General features: G+C 37.0%; 1 protein-coding gene across 6 annotated transcripts in view; it reads left to right on the forward strand.

The window, feature by feature from the left end:
• The first annotated feature begins 4,047 nt into the window (after window positions 1-4,047).
• The window catches only part of dtnbb (dystrobrevin, beta b), an 86,533-nt gene continuing 73,636 nt past the window's right edge, over window positions 4,048-16,944 (forward strand). For 5 of the 6 annotated variants that reach the window (XM_030126009.1, XM_030126005.1, XM_030126010.1 and 2 more), the window contains exons 1-3: window positions 4,048-4,238; window positions 12,261-12,307; window positions 16,792-16,859. In XM_030126009.1, the coding sequence (XP_029981869.1) occupies window positions 16,793-16,859 (67 nt within the window). In that variant the 5' untranslated portion in view covers window positions 4,048-4,238; window positions 12,261-12,307; window position 16,792. The remainder of the gene's footprint in view (window positions 4,239-12,260; window positions 12,308-16,791; window positions 16,860-16,944) is intronic. The other variant, XM_030126006.1, reaches the window with a different exon arrangement.

Here is a 16,944-nt window from a genome sequence, read left to right on the forward strand (position 1 = left end):
ATGGATGGACCACCCTGCTCATGTATCAGCTGGTCCCGCTGATATTCTGTCCTCTGTCGTACAGTTTCATCATGTTGTCGTTTGCAGGTTGAATTTTCTGTCCAGTTTTGGACTTTGCTGAGTCTTGCCTTCCAAGATTTTTGCTGATTTCTCAAAGACTACACTGTAACACATTTTCCCGTTAAATAACAGTAAAATACTGGCAGCTAGAGTCGCCGGCATGTTACTGTTACTGTACAGCACAGGTGTCAAACATGCGGCCCGTGGGCCAAAACCGGCCCTCCAAAGGTTCCAATCCGGCCCCCGGCATGATTTTATAGAGTGCAGAAATGACACTGAAGGTCTGACCAGTCTGTGGTGTTGAACTGGTGTTAGCCCAGTGTGATCTACAGTCAAATAACAGTCGAAGAACCCTGACACTAATGTGAGCAACATGAAAATTAAGTACAGTTTGAACAATATTCTGTCTGTTACTGCATGTTTAGTGGATTTGTAGATCCGATTTGTAATGTTGTGTTCATAAGTTAACAGATAATATTGTAGAGATTCTTATTTTAGTGACTCATTCCAAACTTCAAAATTTCAACAATATTATGTTTATGTAACTGTGTGTAAATGCACATGTACAAGTGATAAGATGAGGCATAATATTGTTAAAATTTAGCTTATTTTTCTTAAGAAATTACATTTTTTTTCTGGTTATTCACATCTTTTTGGAGAAACGATAGTTTGAAAATGTAAATATTTTCATAATTTAATGTTTTTATTGCACTAAAATGAAGAGAAAAACTTGGATTTGTCATTATTTATAGGTTATTAAGTCAGTATTTTACTGGTTCTGACCCACTTTAGATTGAATTGTTCTGAATGTGGAACCTGAACTAACAGGATTGTTCATATCTTCAGTGTAATTTTTGCATTTCACAAATTCATCCAAAGGGCCAGACTGGACCCTCTGGTGGGCCGGATTTGGGCCCTGATCTAAAGTGGGTCGGATCATTACAATACTATGGTAATAACCTAGAAATACTCACAACTCCAAATTTTTCCCTTTGTAAATGTAAACATTTTCATATATTTACATTAAAACAAAGTATAATTTCACAAAAACTATGAATAACCTGAACAAATATGAACAACCTGAAATGTCTTAAGAGAAGGAAGTGCAATTTTAACAAGATTATGTCTGTAAATGATAAACTGAAGCATAATATTGTTTAAACTTCACTATTTTTTCAGTTTGTTCATGTTATTCACATTGTTTTAAAGGGTACTTTGTGGATGTAAACCTTTCCATAATATAATTTTACTTTTTTCACACTAAAACATAGAGGAAAGTTTGGAGTTGACATTATTTCTTCTATATTATTCTGTTATTATTTTGCTGGTTCGGTCCACTGCAGATCAAATTTAGTTGAATGTGGAACTGAACTAAAATGAGTTTATTTATTTATTTAATAGGGACAGTGCATATTAATGAACATCTGCAGCAGTTGCAGCTGTAAATATGTCAGACTGTAACAGCAGTGTTAATTTCCATCTGTAGTCTTTAGGCAGGTGACAGGAAAGACAGCTGACAAAAATGCAAAACATCCTAAAAACCCACAGAACAACACAGTGAGGACGATCTACTGACGGTCCCAGGTTTGGTTTTCCTTCGTCCAGTGTTTCAGTTGTGATTTGAAGGAGGCAGATGACTGGGAGTCTGTTCTGCTGAGGTAAACTGTTCCAATATTCAGTTCTGGTGACTGACAGTGGAGTTTGTCCAACAGTAGTGCGCCTGCGTGGCCCCTCCCAGTCTGCTGGAGCTGTGGCCCCTCCCACTGATAGAGCGGGATTGGATAAAACCTGTCAAGGGAGGAGGGGCCAGTCCAAGCAAGACTTTATATATCAGGCAAGAATTTTTAAAATTCACAAAATTCTTAAAATGAAGAAATGTATATTTATCTCAAACAATTCGACAGCCCTGGTCTGCACTGTCATAAACACAGGTACCAGCCTGGACTTAAAGGGTACTGATGCTTGTCTCTGGGGGTGGACTTTTTTCAGAGGCATTTCTGTACCCTTTGGAAATGGTCCATTTTTGTACCTTAAGTACTTTACATAGAAAGAAAACTCTCATATAGTTGATAATGCCATGATGTTTAAAGTTTGAACCGGTGGACTAATTGAGAAAAAAAACAACAACAAAAAAAACGGCATAGGCAAACTTCGACATCAAGACATGGAGGTGTGAAAGAAAACTGGATCAAACAGAGATTATGGCGATAATCAGAGGTTCTAATAAGAGAAATACATTATTAGGCTATTATCACTGAGCTAATTGGGCTATTAAATTAAAACACAAATTATTATTAACCCTTTCATGTGTAGATGTCACTCCAGTGGGCAGTTCTTCTGCAGCTGTTCTCTTGTATATTCATGGATTTTGTTGTTTTAGTTCCAGATCAGCCGACACAGTGGACACTCATGCACCATCCCATACAGTGCATTTCATACCGTTACTGTAACTGTGCTGTTCTTGATAAACCTGATCTGCAGTGACATGTTTTAGTGTAACTCAACAAACAAAACAGTTTTGTTTTTTTTTTGCATATTATCTCCATGAAATGAATAATAACTTGTATTAGAGTATGTTAAAATGTGGGAAAACATCTGATTAGCAGCATTAAAAATGTTTTTATTGCATACTTTTCCATATCACTTTCTGATATTAGGTTTTAAATACATGTTTCTTTGCTTGAAAAATTAAATGCATGCGGTCCGGCTGAGTGGACAGTTTTGTAACTCCTTAAAAAAAAAAAAAAAAAACTAAATTGCATGGTTTTTTCATGCCTAAAGAGCAACAAAAACGCACAAATATTGTGACCAAGGTTCTCATAATTGCATGAAAGGGTTAAATATAATATAGAGTAATTACAGTATGATATATAATAAATAATGTTTGAACTCTAATTCGTCCTACTGTTGAGTTCTAGCCGATAGCACTGGTCAACAACAAATTTATTAAGTATATTAAGTATAATATACTTAATATACATAAGTATAATATATTAAGTTTTTTGAGCTGATTTAGGATCATTTTGGTGCTGAATCCAAAAATCACATTAATTTTGCTCAATCAGGTCAACTTTCTGAACTATGCTACATATTGGCTTTTGAACCTTTTTGCTTATATTTATGGGCATTTTCACATCATATGATACAAAATTCTTTCATATTTCTTGCAATAAACGAGTTCTGAAGATTTGACTTTTGCCAATTTATGATTGTTTTTTTTTAATATTACAGGTGAATGAAATGGCTTCGACTAGAAGATCTTGCAAAAATAAGCCTGACGTATTCTGCTACATCTGCGGTGAATACACCATTGTACCTAACAGGAATCCTGTCAGAAAATTTTTTTTTTTTTCTCTTAAAACCTATTTTGGGTGAGAACTCTATAAAAAATCAACTGATAAAGTCACAAAAATGTCATCAATTTTGTGAGAGGATCAAGTGTTTCAAAATCAAATTAGCAAAAAAACCTGACCTGATTGAGAAAAACACGTCATTTTTGGATTTAGCGCTGCAAAATGGTCCTGATTCAGTTGAAAAAACCTAGACGACTTGGAGAAAACATTGTTTTGTAACCCAGTGTGGCCTGTTCTCATGGTCTACACACAGTTTTGAATGCTGCAGGGTACCTTATAGCACACATTTGTACTGTGCAGAACTTTGGAGCCTTTTTCCTAAAGGTGCACTTCTGGCCTCCTACAGACCAATACTGTACTTTTGAGAGAACAGTCTTTAAAATGCCCTTCTAGGTGCAGGAATGTTCTGATCTCCTCCTCTGTTTTCCAGAGTGTAGCAGTGGAAGTGTGTTCACTGAAGAACACAGGTGATGTGTGGTCAGCTCGTGTCGGGCCTGTGCTGGGTCTCCAGAGGATGGAACTCACAGGAGCTCATAGTAGCGGTGCGCCTTTAAGCAGCGTGCGTGCGCACATGCGTAAAGTGGAGTAGGAGTTCGCGCATGGCATCTGCGCGCCTGCCTGCGCTCTGCCGTCCTCTGCTGCTGGGGTGCCGATGATGCGGAGCGGAGCCCTGGTCCATTTCTGTGAGCGGCTACAACCGCAGTTCCAGAGACTGAAGTCGAATGAGACGGGAGTGCGGGCTGAGATGATGACGGATGATCCGAACTGCGGCTCAGCGCGCGCACAGCTGTAACGGCGGCGGACACACGCGTGGATTCGTCAAAGGTGAGAGTGCGGCGGAAAATCCCGTAGAAAATATTCTCCTTATTCACCTCGGAGCAGTTATCCTCTTCATCTGACGCCGCTGCTGCCGATGAGGATGAATAGGATGAGGATGAGGAGGATGAGGATGAGGATGAGGATGAGGATGAGGATGCTGTAAACGCAACCTGCAGCTCTGGCTTCTGTAACGGTCAGCTGTAGCTTTTATCTCCTAGTTTGGCTTTTTTTTTATCTCCTACTCGACTGTCGCCATCAGCTCAGAGTTGAAAAGATGCGTGCTTGCCATTGTTTCTTGTCCCTAAATGTGTGTGCATCACCACAGCCCAGTCCCATTGCGGAAATAAGAAGGTAAATAGGCAATTAAACCAGCAACATGGCTGCGTTAGTGTGCTGAATGTCTGAAGTGTTGCACGAACGGTCACGGACAGAAATGATGCTTGAGGTAAAAACGGAAGGAGCTACTGCAGCAGCCCAGTCCGTCTGAAGGATGCTGTCATGACCAGGAGCAGAAGGTGCGGTTTGACTCAAATCCACCTTTTCGACCCTAAAATTGGGATTCCATCATTTTCAGTCCCAGCAGGAACATGAGGCAGTGTGTACCTGCCAGTGTCGCACACGGCTCATGGCAGCGGTCACAGCCGTTCTGCTCTGTGTGTCAGTTCATTTTTGTCTCTGAATTATTGACAACTTGTGTCTTTGATCCTAAACACGACCTCACAGTGGATGTCTTCAGCTGCCATGCACTGCTCTGGGTTTGTTCTGCACTACTGCCTGCCAGTGCAAGGCCCAAGTTGCCTACTCATGAATTTCCACACATACTTCACACACTGAATATTTACAATGAACCCTTGTGTTATTTTTGCAGAAGTCTCCCACAGCAGAGCAATGTTTCACAAAGTCTAACATGTGACAACAAATAGAAATCAGCTAAAATTTACTCACAGCTCTTCTTTGTGTCTGTGTTCATATTAAATCAGTCTCAGTGAATCCAAAGGAACTTTGTGTTGGTAAATGACAGTTGTTCAAATGGACAGGATTTCAGTTCTGTTCAACATGTTGATGCTCATATGAACTATGTTTTCAGCTCCAAAATGAACCATTTCAGCACAATTAATGCTAGATTTTCATGTCACAAATGGACAAGTTCTATTTGAACTGAATTGAGCTGAAAAACAAATCTTCTCTTCTTTTGGATTCCCCAGTTTTTCTTCCCAGATTCTCTCCTCCATATCACATGTTTTATTTGTACAGGTTCAATCTGGAGTATGGTGCTGATCCATCCTGCTTCTGTTCCACCAATACATACATGAAGAATGGCACACAGCACTGTTTACATCAACACTTTTACAATAAGAAGCATTTTTAGACAGAAAGAACAATTCCATATTGTTCTTTCCTCTTTAGTCTGATGTAGGGATGCAACCATATGACAATTTCATATCAAGGTTATTGTGACCAAAATTATCACCGTTATCATTATTATCGCAGTATTGTTGAAATTGTGTTCAAAATGTTCAAAAAGTACTAATACACACACTGAAATAATTTAACCAAGTTGTATTTTGGAAAATAAATAAATAAATAAAATTAAATAATAGCTACAATGTGCCTTCTGTTGCAGAAACATTCAAATATTAACATGTAAACATCAAATATACAAATGTGCATTAAAGATGGCACCTTATGGACACTGTTTGACCATTTTCCAGATCAAGTTTGAGTTTCTTTTTCATAGATAGACAGATAGTTCCTGGAATGCTGCTGCCTCTCCAGGAAATGTGCAGTACCATTAGTTTTCAAAGTGCGGTAATCAAACACGGTTATCACGATAATTAGAATTTAAACAGTAATACTAACCATCAGGAATTTTACCGCTGTTTGTCGTTGTACCGGTACTCATTACATCCCTAGTCTGATGCTAAACTATCCAATAAATAATAGTGCGCCTAGTTTTTGCACAGGGATCATTAGTGTAAACGCTGACATGGCTGCAGAGCATCAGTATGATGGGATCCACAACAACCATGTCACATCCGTCCACTGACACATTTAGTGTTTTTGTGTCAGCTGGGATTGTTTTAGATCCACAATACCAACATTTATGAAGAAGAGCACAATTAGCAATAGGAAGTCTAGAAGTTTATTCCTAATAAAGTACTGGTACTGACCAGAGCATCATGGGTAATGTCATGTCCGTCCACCAGCAAAAGTTTTCACATACACGTGCTATTCCAAATCCAATATTTATGAAAATAGAGCTTCCACTGTCAAAGAATATCAGTAGTCTGTGCACAAATGGATTAGCATTATTTACACACACTTCTATGACTTTAGGACAACTGTTTTTTTGGACAAAAATGGACACTCATTTGACCCCCGAAGGAAATTTTAGCCGAAAAGAGCAAAAACGACTCCAACTTTGTGCTGCTATCCATATTTATTATGACATTTGGCTGATCTCTGGGTCCTGTTTGGGTTCAAGCCTTGCTTTGTTTGTCATTATTCAACCACATATGGCTGTATATTCTATTACTGCTCTTCTGCCACTAAGTGTCAGCAGCTGTAAGCAACAGGAAGTGTTCAACACCAGTCAGAAGTGGTACAAGTTTGGGATTTGAAAGAGCTGCTGTCATAACAGTGGATAGCATTGCATGAGGGGGAGGAGGGGATCGAAAATGATGAGAAACACCAAAATAGGGATGGAACCATATGAAAATGTCAGATCACAGTTATTGTGACCAAAATGATCACAGTTACCATTATTATCACGGTATTGTTGAAATTGTGCTCAAAATGTTCAAAAGTACTGATACACACACTGAAATAATTTAACCAAGTTGTATTTTGAAAAAAAAAAAAAACAACAAAAAAGCTGAATAAAATAATAGTCCTAATGTCCCTTCTGTGTCAGAAACATTCCCATATTAACCCTTAGTGGTCTGAGTCTATTCTGTCTGTTTTTCAGTCCTTTTGATTTGGCCTTTATATACTATAGAAACAAATGTTTACTATACCCATGTTTGGATCTGTTTTTTCAGCACAACTTCATCTATATCATCTGTCTATTATTTTTTCACTTTAACCTACTATAAAAACACAAAAGGACAAAAAACACAAAAATATATAAAATACAATTTGAAAAATGTATATAATTTATTGCATAAATAACACACAGATGCTTAACAAACCTTTTCAAAGACTTTAAAAGTGAATATTGGTTCCAAATATTAGGTATAGAAAATTAAAATTGGAATAAATTAAAATTATACTCAAGTATTTGACATAAAAGCAGATCTTTACATCGGCGTTTTCTCCCCTAAAAGTGCAATAATCAAACACGGTTATCACAATAATTAGAATTTAAACAGTAATACAAACTGTCTGCAATTTTACTGCGGTTTATCGTTACACCGGTAATCGTTACATCTCAAGGTTCAAGGTGACTTTATTTGTACCCGTGGGTAGATTTGTTCTGCAGCTTTCGCTCACGGCCGGTCGCTGCGTGCGCATGCGCCCAACACAAATCCTTTGAAAGAATTCCAGTGAAGATAATGCAAGCACATCCATCACATACATAAGACATTCTAAACACAGTTCACGTGGTCATGTGATGGAACTTTTTCATTTGGCTGGTTGATTTGGTTGTGGGAGGGGGACAGGAAAAGAAGAAGAATGTTGTGAGGCAGACGGAGATGGGGGAGGGGGGCACACCAAACACCAAAATAGAGAAAATCCTCCTGTAGCAGAAAAGCCTTGGTTCCTTGGCTCATGCTCTGCTGATCAGATGATCCCCCCTGGTCAGCGAACGCATCCCATGAACACACAGGTGATCCACGTATGCTTGTGCGTAGGGCTGGATGAGACTGCCACAATGGATGACAATAAAAACAGACTTACTGTTGATATCTGTGATTATTACCATAAATGTCTAATTATTATTTCATTTAATACAGGAGTGTTTTTGGTCCTGGGTTAGAGTTGGTTATTTGTAGTTTTAAATGATTCATGAAAGGTGCAACAGGATGAAAATGACGCAAGACCTATGAGAAAAACAGCCTAAAAGATGCAAGAGACAAATGTAGTAAGATGCAACAAGACAAGAAAAAAATAACCTAGAAAATGTTTAAGAAAACAGTGTTGCAATTAGGGATGTAACCATGACCGGTATAACGATAAACCACGGTAAAATTGCAGACTGTTAGTATTAGCGTTTAAATTCTAATTCTCATGATAACTGTGTTCGATTACCGCACTTTTCCAGAGAAAACGCCGATGTAAAGATCTGCTTTTATGTCAAATACTTGAGTATAGTTTAATTTATTACAATTTTAATTTTCTATACCTAATATTTGGAACCAATATTCACTTTTAAAGTCTGTGAAAAGGTTCGTTAAACATCTGTGTGTTATTTATGCAATAAATTATATACATGTTTCGAATCAGATTTTATATATTTTTTGTGTGTTCTCTGTCCTTTTGTGTTTTTATAGTAGGTGAAAGTGAAAAAATAATAGACAGATGATATAGATGAAGTTGTGCTGAAAAACAGATCCAAACATGGGTATAGTAAACATTTGTTTCTATAGTATATAAAGGCCAAATCAAAAGGACTGAAAAACAGACAGAATAGGCCCAGACCACTAAGGGTTAATATTGGAATGTTTCTGACACAGAAGGGACATTGTACCAATTATTATTATTATTTTTTTTTTTTTTTACACACACCTTGGTTAAATTATTTCAGTGTGTGTATTAGTACTTTTTGAACATTTTAAGCGCAATTTCAACAATACTGCGATAATAATGATAACTGTGATAATTTTGGTCACAATAACCCTGATATGAAATGTTCATATCGTTACATCCCTAGTTGCAAATGACAAAACAAGGTGGAAACTTTAAAGACACAAGAAAATGAGATGGAAACAATATAAATGATGCAACAATACAAAAAGCAAAGACATAATGTAAAAAAAAACAAAAAACAAAAAAAAACACATTAAAGACCAAATGAAACAGAGGAAGAAGTCAGCCTTAAAAATTAAACTAGACACTAGTCACTTAAAAGCTGCAACAAGATGGCAGACACAGGATACAAATGTTATAGAAGGTGCATGATAAAAACATTGTACACAAACGATGTAAAAGAGGCAGTTAGATGAAAACAGCACAATACGTAGTGTGACAAAAATGTCCAGAACAAATAAAAACATAGTGAAATATGCAACAGAATTAAAATGATATAAATGACGTGTGTAACATGATAAAAATAGTAACTGAAGACACAGAATGAAAACATTGTACAAGATGCAATATGAAAAAAACATAAAAGATGCAATGAGATGAAAAAATGTAATGACTTATCAAGAAAAAAAACGAGGTAAACAATGTGAAAGGCATAACGAGACGTAAATACACAGAAGGCCCACCTGGAGTCTGGGATTAGAATGGTGGAGCGCTGAACTGAAGCCTAACCCCAACACAAACCTTCTGTGTTTCTTCTGAACACTTCCAGTGGTTGTCAGCCTCGTAGCAGAACGGTCAAAGTCACTGGTTCCCAAACTTTTTTGGCTCATGAGCCCATTTTAACATCACACATTTCTGGCGACCCCAGACATTCACAACACAGACTTTTTTTTTGTTGTTAAAATTAATTTGTTTTTAATCATGTAGTAGTTTTTCTATACTATGTTGCAAATAAATGTTAATTTTACACAACATTTAGTCTGTATAATGTCTGTTATTGTGGACAGAGGCAGTAAATCCAGGTGTAGATTACTGCACAAAGGCTCAGGATCTGTCCAGTCAGTCCAGCTGGGATTTACAAGGAGGACAATTAATACTGAACAAACAAGAACTGAAACTATGAATTATGAAAGAGCTGCAGCATCTGAAACTGACCACAGTGAACATGTGACACAAACAGAAGCACAGTGCTGCAGTTTCACACTCACAGTTTGTCTGCTATGGTTTGGAATGGCCTCTCTCAACTCATCATATATTTTTTATTAGAAAGTTTTTCTTTTATTTTTATCAATTTGCTTAAAATTTCAGGTGACCCCATTTGAATTGCAGGCGACCCCATGTGTGTGGGGTCCTGACCCCAAGGTTGAACAACACTGGCCTAAGTTGTATTTTTGGGCAAATTGTGATATCTGTGTAACTTCACTTAGCTGACACTGCTGATTCATTTTATATAGATATCACAGTTTGGCCAAAAATATGACCAAAGCAATTATGCTATTATGAGGCTAACGATATGTTTGTGCGACACCAAAATATGAATGAGTTTGTTGTAAGATTGAAAGTGTTTTATCTGACAATGTAAATGATATGAATCCTAAAGACAAAACAAAAGCAAATGTTCATCACGATAGTAATAGTTATCGAGAACTACTTTTATATCATGATAAATATCAGTACGGTTTTATGGCCCAGCCGTATTTGGCTCCATGGTCCACGGAGCTTCAGGGCGCTTGGTGTTTACAGCTCATTAAGTGTCCATAATGTTATTGTGTGGAAGTCATCATGAAGTGGTTCAGCTCAGTGGGGTCGTTATGTCACTGCTGAGGCGGGATGTCACTGAGAATGATCCTTTTGCACAGACCACAAGAGCTGGACCGCCTGATCCCAGTCCAGGTACCAGAAAGGGTGCACATAGAGATAAAAAATAATACTGCTCTGTCCAAAAATCAGACAGGCCATTTGATTTGTCTGATATTTCTCTTTTAAAGTCCAAAATCTGTGTGTATTCTGGTGTCTCCTATAAATGTGTCAGGCTTGTACCCCTGTCAGATCACACATTCTTGGCTGTACGGACACTCCAGCCTAATAGCCTCCATATTTAATGCCTACACACATATACAAATGTTTCAGACCTCAGCAGAATCATGCATTGTTTCTTGCATAGATGTGGTGTCCAAAGCATGCCTGCTGAAAAATTCCATATATTGACAGAAACAGTCAAATCAGAGCCACATATTTAGAATGTGGTGTACGGACACTACTGGTGTACGGACTCTAGCAGATGTGAATGGAAATGTGTCTGAGCACATGGTGGCATCTGTGTTCCATCTGGAACTAAGTCTTCTGGTACAGGAGGACACAAACATGTGGAACCAGTGAGAACAGTAGATCTGTAAGGCATAGAGTCCAGATCAGTGATGGAAGTATATTGGTGTACGGACACTCCAGGAATTTGGGTGAACAACGCACCATTGAAAACATGTGCTTCCACGTAAACATCCGTTTGACACATTGTTCCCAAATGTTGTGCAGCATACCAGGGAGCAGAGCCACATCTGTCTAGTTGTGCAGATTTAGTCCTAATAATACTGAAAGAACAGGTTCCCATTCTATTATTCCAATTAAAGGGCTGGAAAAGAAGGGGTTAACAACAAAATGGTGGATTGTCTTAATACTGAAAAGAAGAATTGATAATCAAACAGCTGTTCAACAAAAAGGATCAATAAATGAAAAGCAATGTGATGTGTGTATTTGGAATAAAAAAGACACAGGAGTTGAGGAGGAATTATTTATTGTGTTCCAAACATTATGGACAATCATTTTGCTCTCTTATAACAATCAAATTGTGCCCATGTTTTCACGCTCATTGGGTCGACATTTGATCAGTTTTGATCCGATTTTCTTCAAATTTGGAGGATTGACAGATCTAGTAATAAGATGGACAAAGACACATTTTGGGAATGGTTTTGGAGGATCTGTTTGGAATACTGATGAATAACTGATGCAAATATACTTGTACACCTTGACTGTGATCAGGCTGTGGAGTGTTCCTCAGCCGCCTTGCCGGTATCTCGACAGGAAGCCGAAGAGGGAAACAAAAGCACAAATTGAGAGTTGATGAAGTCCTTGAAGGAAGGAGGAGGAGGAGGAGGTGTTAATTACTCATTTAAAAGTCCGGTCCATTATGTGCTGGAGTGAATGGCTTATCTCTGATAGTAATGGTGACATCAGGTCGACACACACCCTCACTAACTCTTCCATTGTGGTTTGTCTTTGCAGGGTCGACGTTTAGCTCATCACTTTGTTTGACATTCAGCTGGTGACAGGTAAATACATCTGACTGTTATCAAATCTGTTTTTCACTCCCCAGTGTGAGGCAGAATACTACTGATGTGGTCGTAGACATTTCCAGTGTGTCGGGTACGGTCGTTCACCTTTAGGACACAGTAACTGAACAAAAGAAAAATGAATACTGAAGTTCAAACCTATGTCATTGCATTAAAATATACTTTTTATGTGACTTTTGAACAATTACCAGAGTAATAAAATTAGTTATTAGATGTAGATCAGAATGAGAGTGAGAACGAGGCTAAATAATCTTTTGTAAAATTTCAAAACAGCTGAATCTTAAATCAAACCATACATTGCAAAAACAAAAGTTAAGAAGTGAAGTGTAGATTCCTTACTCTGACAAGTACAAGTTTAAAGATTTTCTGAAAATTGTGATTTAACTGTGGTGACACTATGAACATGTGAACATGTTTTTTAATTTATTGTAACATGTAAAGGTCTAGTGTGTAAGATTTAGGGGGATAAAGAAAGATGTAATTACAGAAATAAATGACTTTCAGAATGAGCTTTTTGTTCGACCCACATAAAAATGAGAATCCTGTTTCATTACCATAAACTGAGTCCATTCATGGAGTCCAACATGATTTTACAGTCGCTCAACATAGACTTCATTAGATTTTTGTGTTTTATACCAGTTGACGTAGAGCCATAAGCTGCGTTCCTGTCATCTACTTTTTCACATTTGAGAGTGGACAAGAGTTAATGTCACATTAATTGACACAACAAATGAGATGGACTTCTGTGATTTTTGTGGCCACAGTTTTAGGGTGGGGGTGGGGTGGGGGGGTAATCAGCTGATTACAACTTTACCACCGAATGTCACTGAGTATCATAAAGTCAATCTTCAATTCATCAGTTTGACTTTAGATTTCTGGTTAAAAGTCACGTTTTAGTAAAGCCACTAAGAATCCAGACACATCAGTATTCGATGGAACGTGTGTTTTTTCCATTTACAAACTTAGTTTTGAATTGTTCTGAGCATTTTGACTGAAAAATGGAACTAAAAAATAGTAGGTTTTGGGCAAATCATACTCTACAAGTTGGAAAGTGATGATTGAGACAACCACTAGAACAGTGTGAGGTGTCGAAGAAAAGGGCAAAAACTCTGAACTAAACCCAGTAAATGAGAGTTAAGCAGTATTTACTGAGCTGGAGGAAAAGCTAGAACACAAGCACAGACAGAGTAAGAAGCTGGGTCTCATTTGAATGCAAGAACAAAGAAGTCAAAAATTAAAGAATTATCAAGTCATCCATTAACCCTTTCATGCACAGTGGTCACTCCAGTGGACAGATGTTCTCCTGCTGTTCTCGTGTATATTCATGGGTTTAGTTGTTTTAATTCCAGGTCCTCCTGAGACCCAGCAATGCATCTGTGTCCTCTGTGAGGGACTAAAGTTCGACAGTTTTAATTTTAAAAAATGCAGTTCATTTCAAAGGACAGTCCATTAAAAAATAAATGAATGAAAATAATTTTAAAAATGCATCTGTAAAAACTTGCATTTTGCAGTTTCCAATTAAGAGGACTGTTTAATGTAAAAAAGCTAAAGATTTTCACTTTATTGGGTCTCAAGAGGATATCAGCCAACACAGTGGACGCTCCTGCATCATCTGCACTGACATTCAGACCAGTACTTTAACTGCGCTGTTCTTGATAAATCTGGTCTGCACTGACATGTTTGAGTGGAAATCAACAGCTAATTTTCTCAAACAAAAAGTTTTTTTTTTTTTAATGTACTATCTCCATGAAATGAGTCAAAACTAGTATTAGAGTATGATAAATTGTGAGAAAACATCAGATATAACTGCATTAAAAATGTTTTTATTTCGTAGTTTTCACACGGTAAATCACTTTATGATGATGGGTTTGAAATATATGTCTTTGCTTCAAAAATTTAACGCATGGTGTCCAGCTGAGTGGACATTTTTGTAACTCCATGAAAAATAGATTCATAAAAAAAATTCAATCGCATTGTTTTTTTCATGCCTAAAGAGGAATAAAAACACTCAGGAAAAACATCTTGATTAAGGTTCTCATAATTCATGCATGAAAGGGTTAATGACGCATCCTTGATTATTGATTATTGATTATTATTTCACTCAAAAACCTGTGGAACCCAGGGCCCCTTCACTGGATGATACCGAGGTTCAGAGGATCCTGAATGGAACAAATTCAAGAAGCAGGAAAAGGTTGCTCAAAAACGCCTTTATCTGGAGCAAAAAGCACTTACATTTGTGATATATTGAGCTTTATCAGCCTGATTCCAAACCTCTAATTCTCTTCTTTATCTATTATATTCTTAGCTTTTTATTTAGGCAATTGATTCAGCTCCGATTATTACTCTGGCTTTAACCCTTTCATGCATGAATTATGAGAACCTTCATCAAGATTTTTTTTCCGGAGTGCTTTTATTCCTCTTGAGGCATGAAAAAAACAAACAATGCGATGGATTTTTTATGACTCTATTTAATCATGGAGTTACAAAAATGTTCACTCAGCTGGACACCCTGCATTTAATTTTAGAAGCAAAGTGAACATGTATTCACTGATATACCATATGAAAACTATGAAATAAAAACATTTTTAATGCTGCTAATCTGATGTTTTCTCACATTTTAACATACCCGCGTGGAGATAAGATGCAAAAAAAACAAACAACTTTTTTGTTTAAAAAAACAAAAAACAAAACTGTTTATTATAATCTAGTAACAATTAGCAATTTTTTCTACTCAAACATGTTAGTGCAGATCAGGTTTATCTAGAACAGCAAAGTTACAGTAATGGTCTAAATTGCAGCGTATGGGATAGGGATGTAACGACATGAAAATTTTATATCATGGTTATTGTGACCAAAATTATCATGGTTATCATTATTATTGCAGTATTGTTGAAATTGTGCTCAAAATGTTCGAAAACTACTAATACACACACTGATATAATTTAACCAAGTTGTATTTTGGAAAAAAAAAATAAAATAAAATAAAATAAAACAAAAAACAAATAAAATAATCGGTATAATGTACTTCCTGTTGCAGAAACATTCAAATATTACCATGTAAACATCAAACATGCACATATACATTAAAGATGTCACTTTATGGCCATTGTTTGACCATTTTCAATGTCAAATTTGAGTTGTTTTTAGTTTCTTTTTCATAGATAGATAAACAGATAGTCTCCCTCTCTCTCTTTCAAAGTGCGTTAATCAAACACTCTTATCACGATAATTACAATTTAAACGGTAATACTAACCGTCTGGAATTTTACCACAGTTTATCGTTATACTGGTAATTGTTACATCTTTAGTATGGGATGATGCACAAAACAACAAATCCACAAATATACAAGAAAACACCTTTGATCAGCTGTCAACTGTAATGACCACTGTGCATGAAAGGGTTAAAGCCGTCACATTTTGGTCACAAAAAGAGCTTTTTCCTTGTATTGAAAAGCCAACCACAGACACGTCAGCCTGTCTGTACAGTATTTTACAGTGAATATCTGATGGGATGACTCATGCAGTCCTTGAAATCCACTGAGTGCACATAGGAGAGATGAAAGTGTGGACGTTTGGTCCACCAGTGTTCACACACCTTTCACCCACTGAGGCTGCACACTGGAAAGATGTTGGTTTAGTTTAGACTCATGTCAGTCCTTTTATTTGTTAGTGCATGTTATTCATATGTAAATAAATTCTCCCTAGCATGGCACTAGAGCACAGGTGTCAAACATGTGGCCCGGGGGCCAAATCTGGCCCACAAAAGGGTCCAATCTGGCCCCTGGGATGAAACTGTGAAATTTAGAAATTACACTGATAATATTAACAATTAAGGGTGTTGGAATAAGTTTAGGTCAATTCAATCTCAAGTGGGTCAGACCAGTAAAATACTATCATAATAACCTATAAATAATGAAAATTACAAATTTTTCTTTGTTTTAGTGTAAAAAAAAGTAAAATTACAAAAAAATGTTTACATTTACAGACTAGCCTTTTACAAAAAATGTGAATGACCTGAAATTTCTTAAGATAAGTCTGTGGAATTTTACCAATATTCTGCCTCTTACTAAATGTTTTGTGTATTTGTAGATCCACTGTGATCTGTAAGTTGTGTTGCATATGTATAAATGATAAACTAAGGCGTAATATTGTTAAAATTGCACTTACTTGTCTTAAGAATTTTCAGCTTCATATTTGTTCATGTTCGGTTCATAGATGTAAACATTTTCATTACAGAATTTGACTTTTTTTCAGTCAAAAAACATAGAAAAAAATCCTGGAGTTGACATTATTTCTAAGTTCTTATCCTCTTATTTATATTCTTTCACTGGTCCGGCCCACTTTAGATCCTATTAGGCTGAACGTGGCCCCAGAACTTAAATGAGTTTGACACCCCTGCACTAGAGTGATTTCTATGGTCTGAGCACTGAGCGTTGCGTACTGTGCTGTGTGATGTGCCGCAGAATGATCGAGGAGGGCAGCAAACGAGGCAAGGCCATGGTGGAGAAGAGACAGCTCTTCATGGAAATGAGTGAGTGAAGTCGACTGAGAGAAATTTCTTTTCACTATTCACAGTCAGTCCCAGCTCGTGCAGATTTCTACGACTGGCTCTTAGT

The sequence above is a fragment of the Sphaeramia orbicularis genome, chromosome 22, assembly GCF_902148855.1.
Source record: "Sphaeramia orbicularis chromosome 22, fSphaOr1.1, whole genome shotgun sequence".
NCBI lineage: Eukaryota > Metazoa > Chordata > Actinopteri > Kurtiformes > Apogonidae > Sphaeramia > Sphaeramia orbicularis.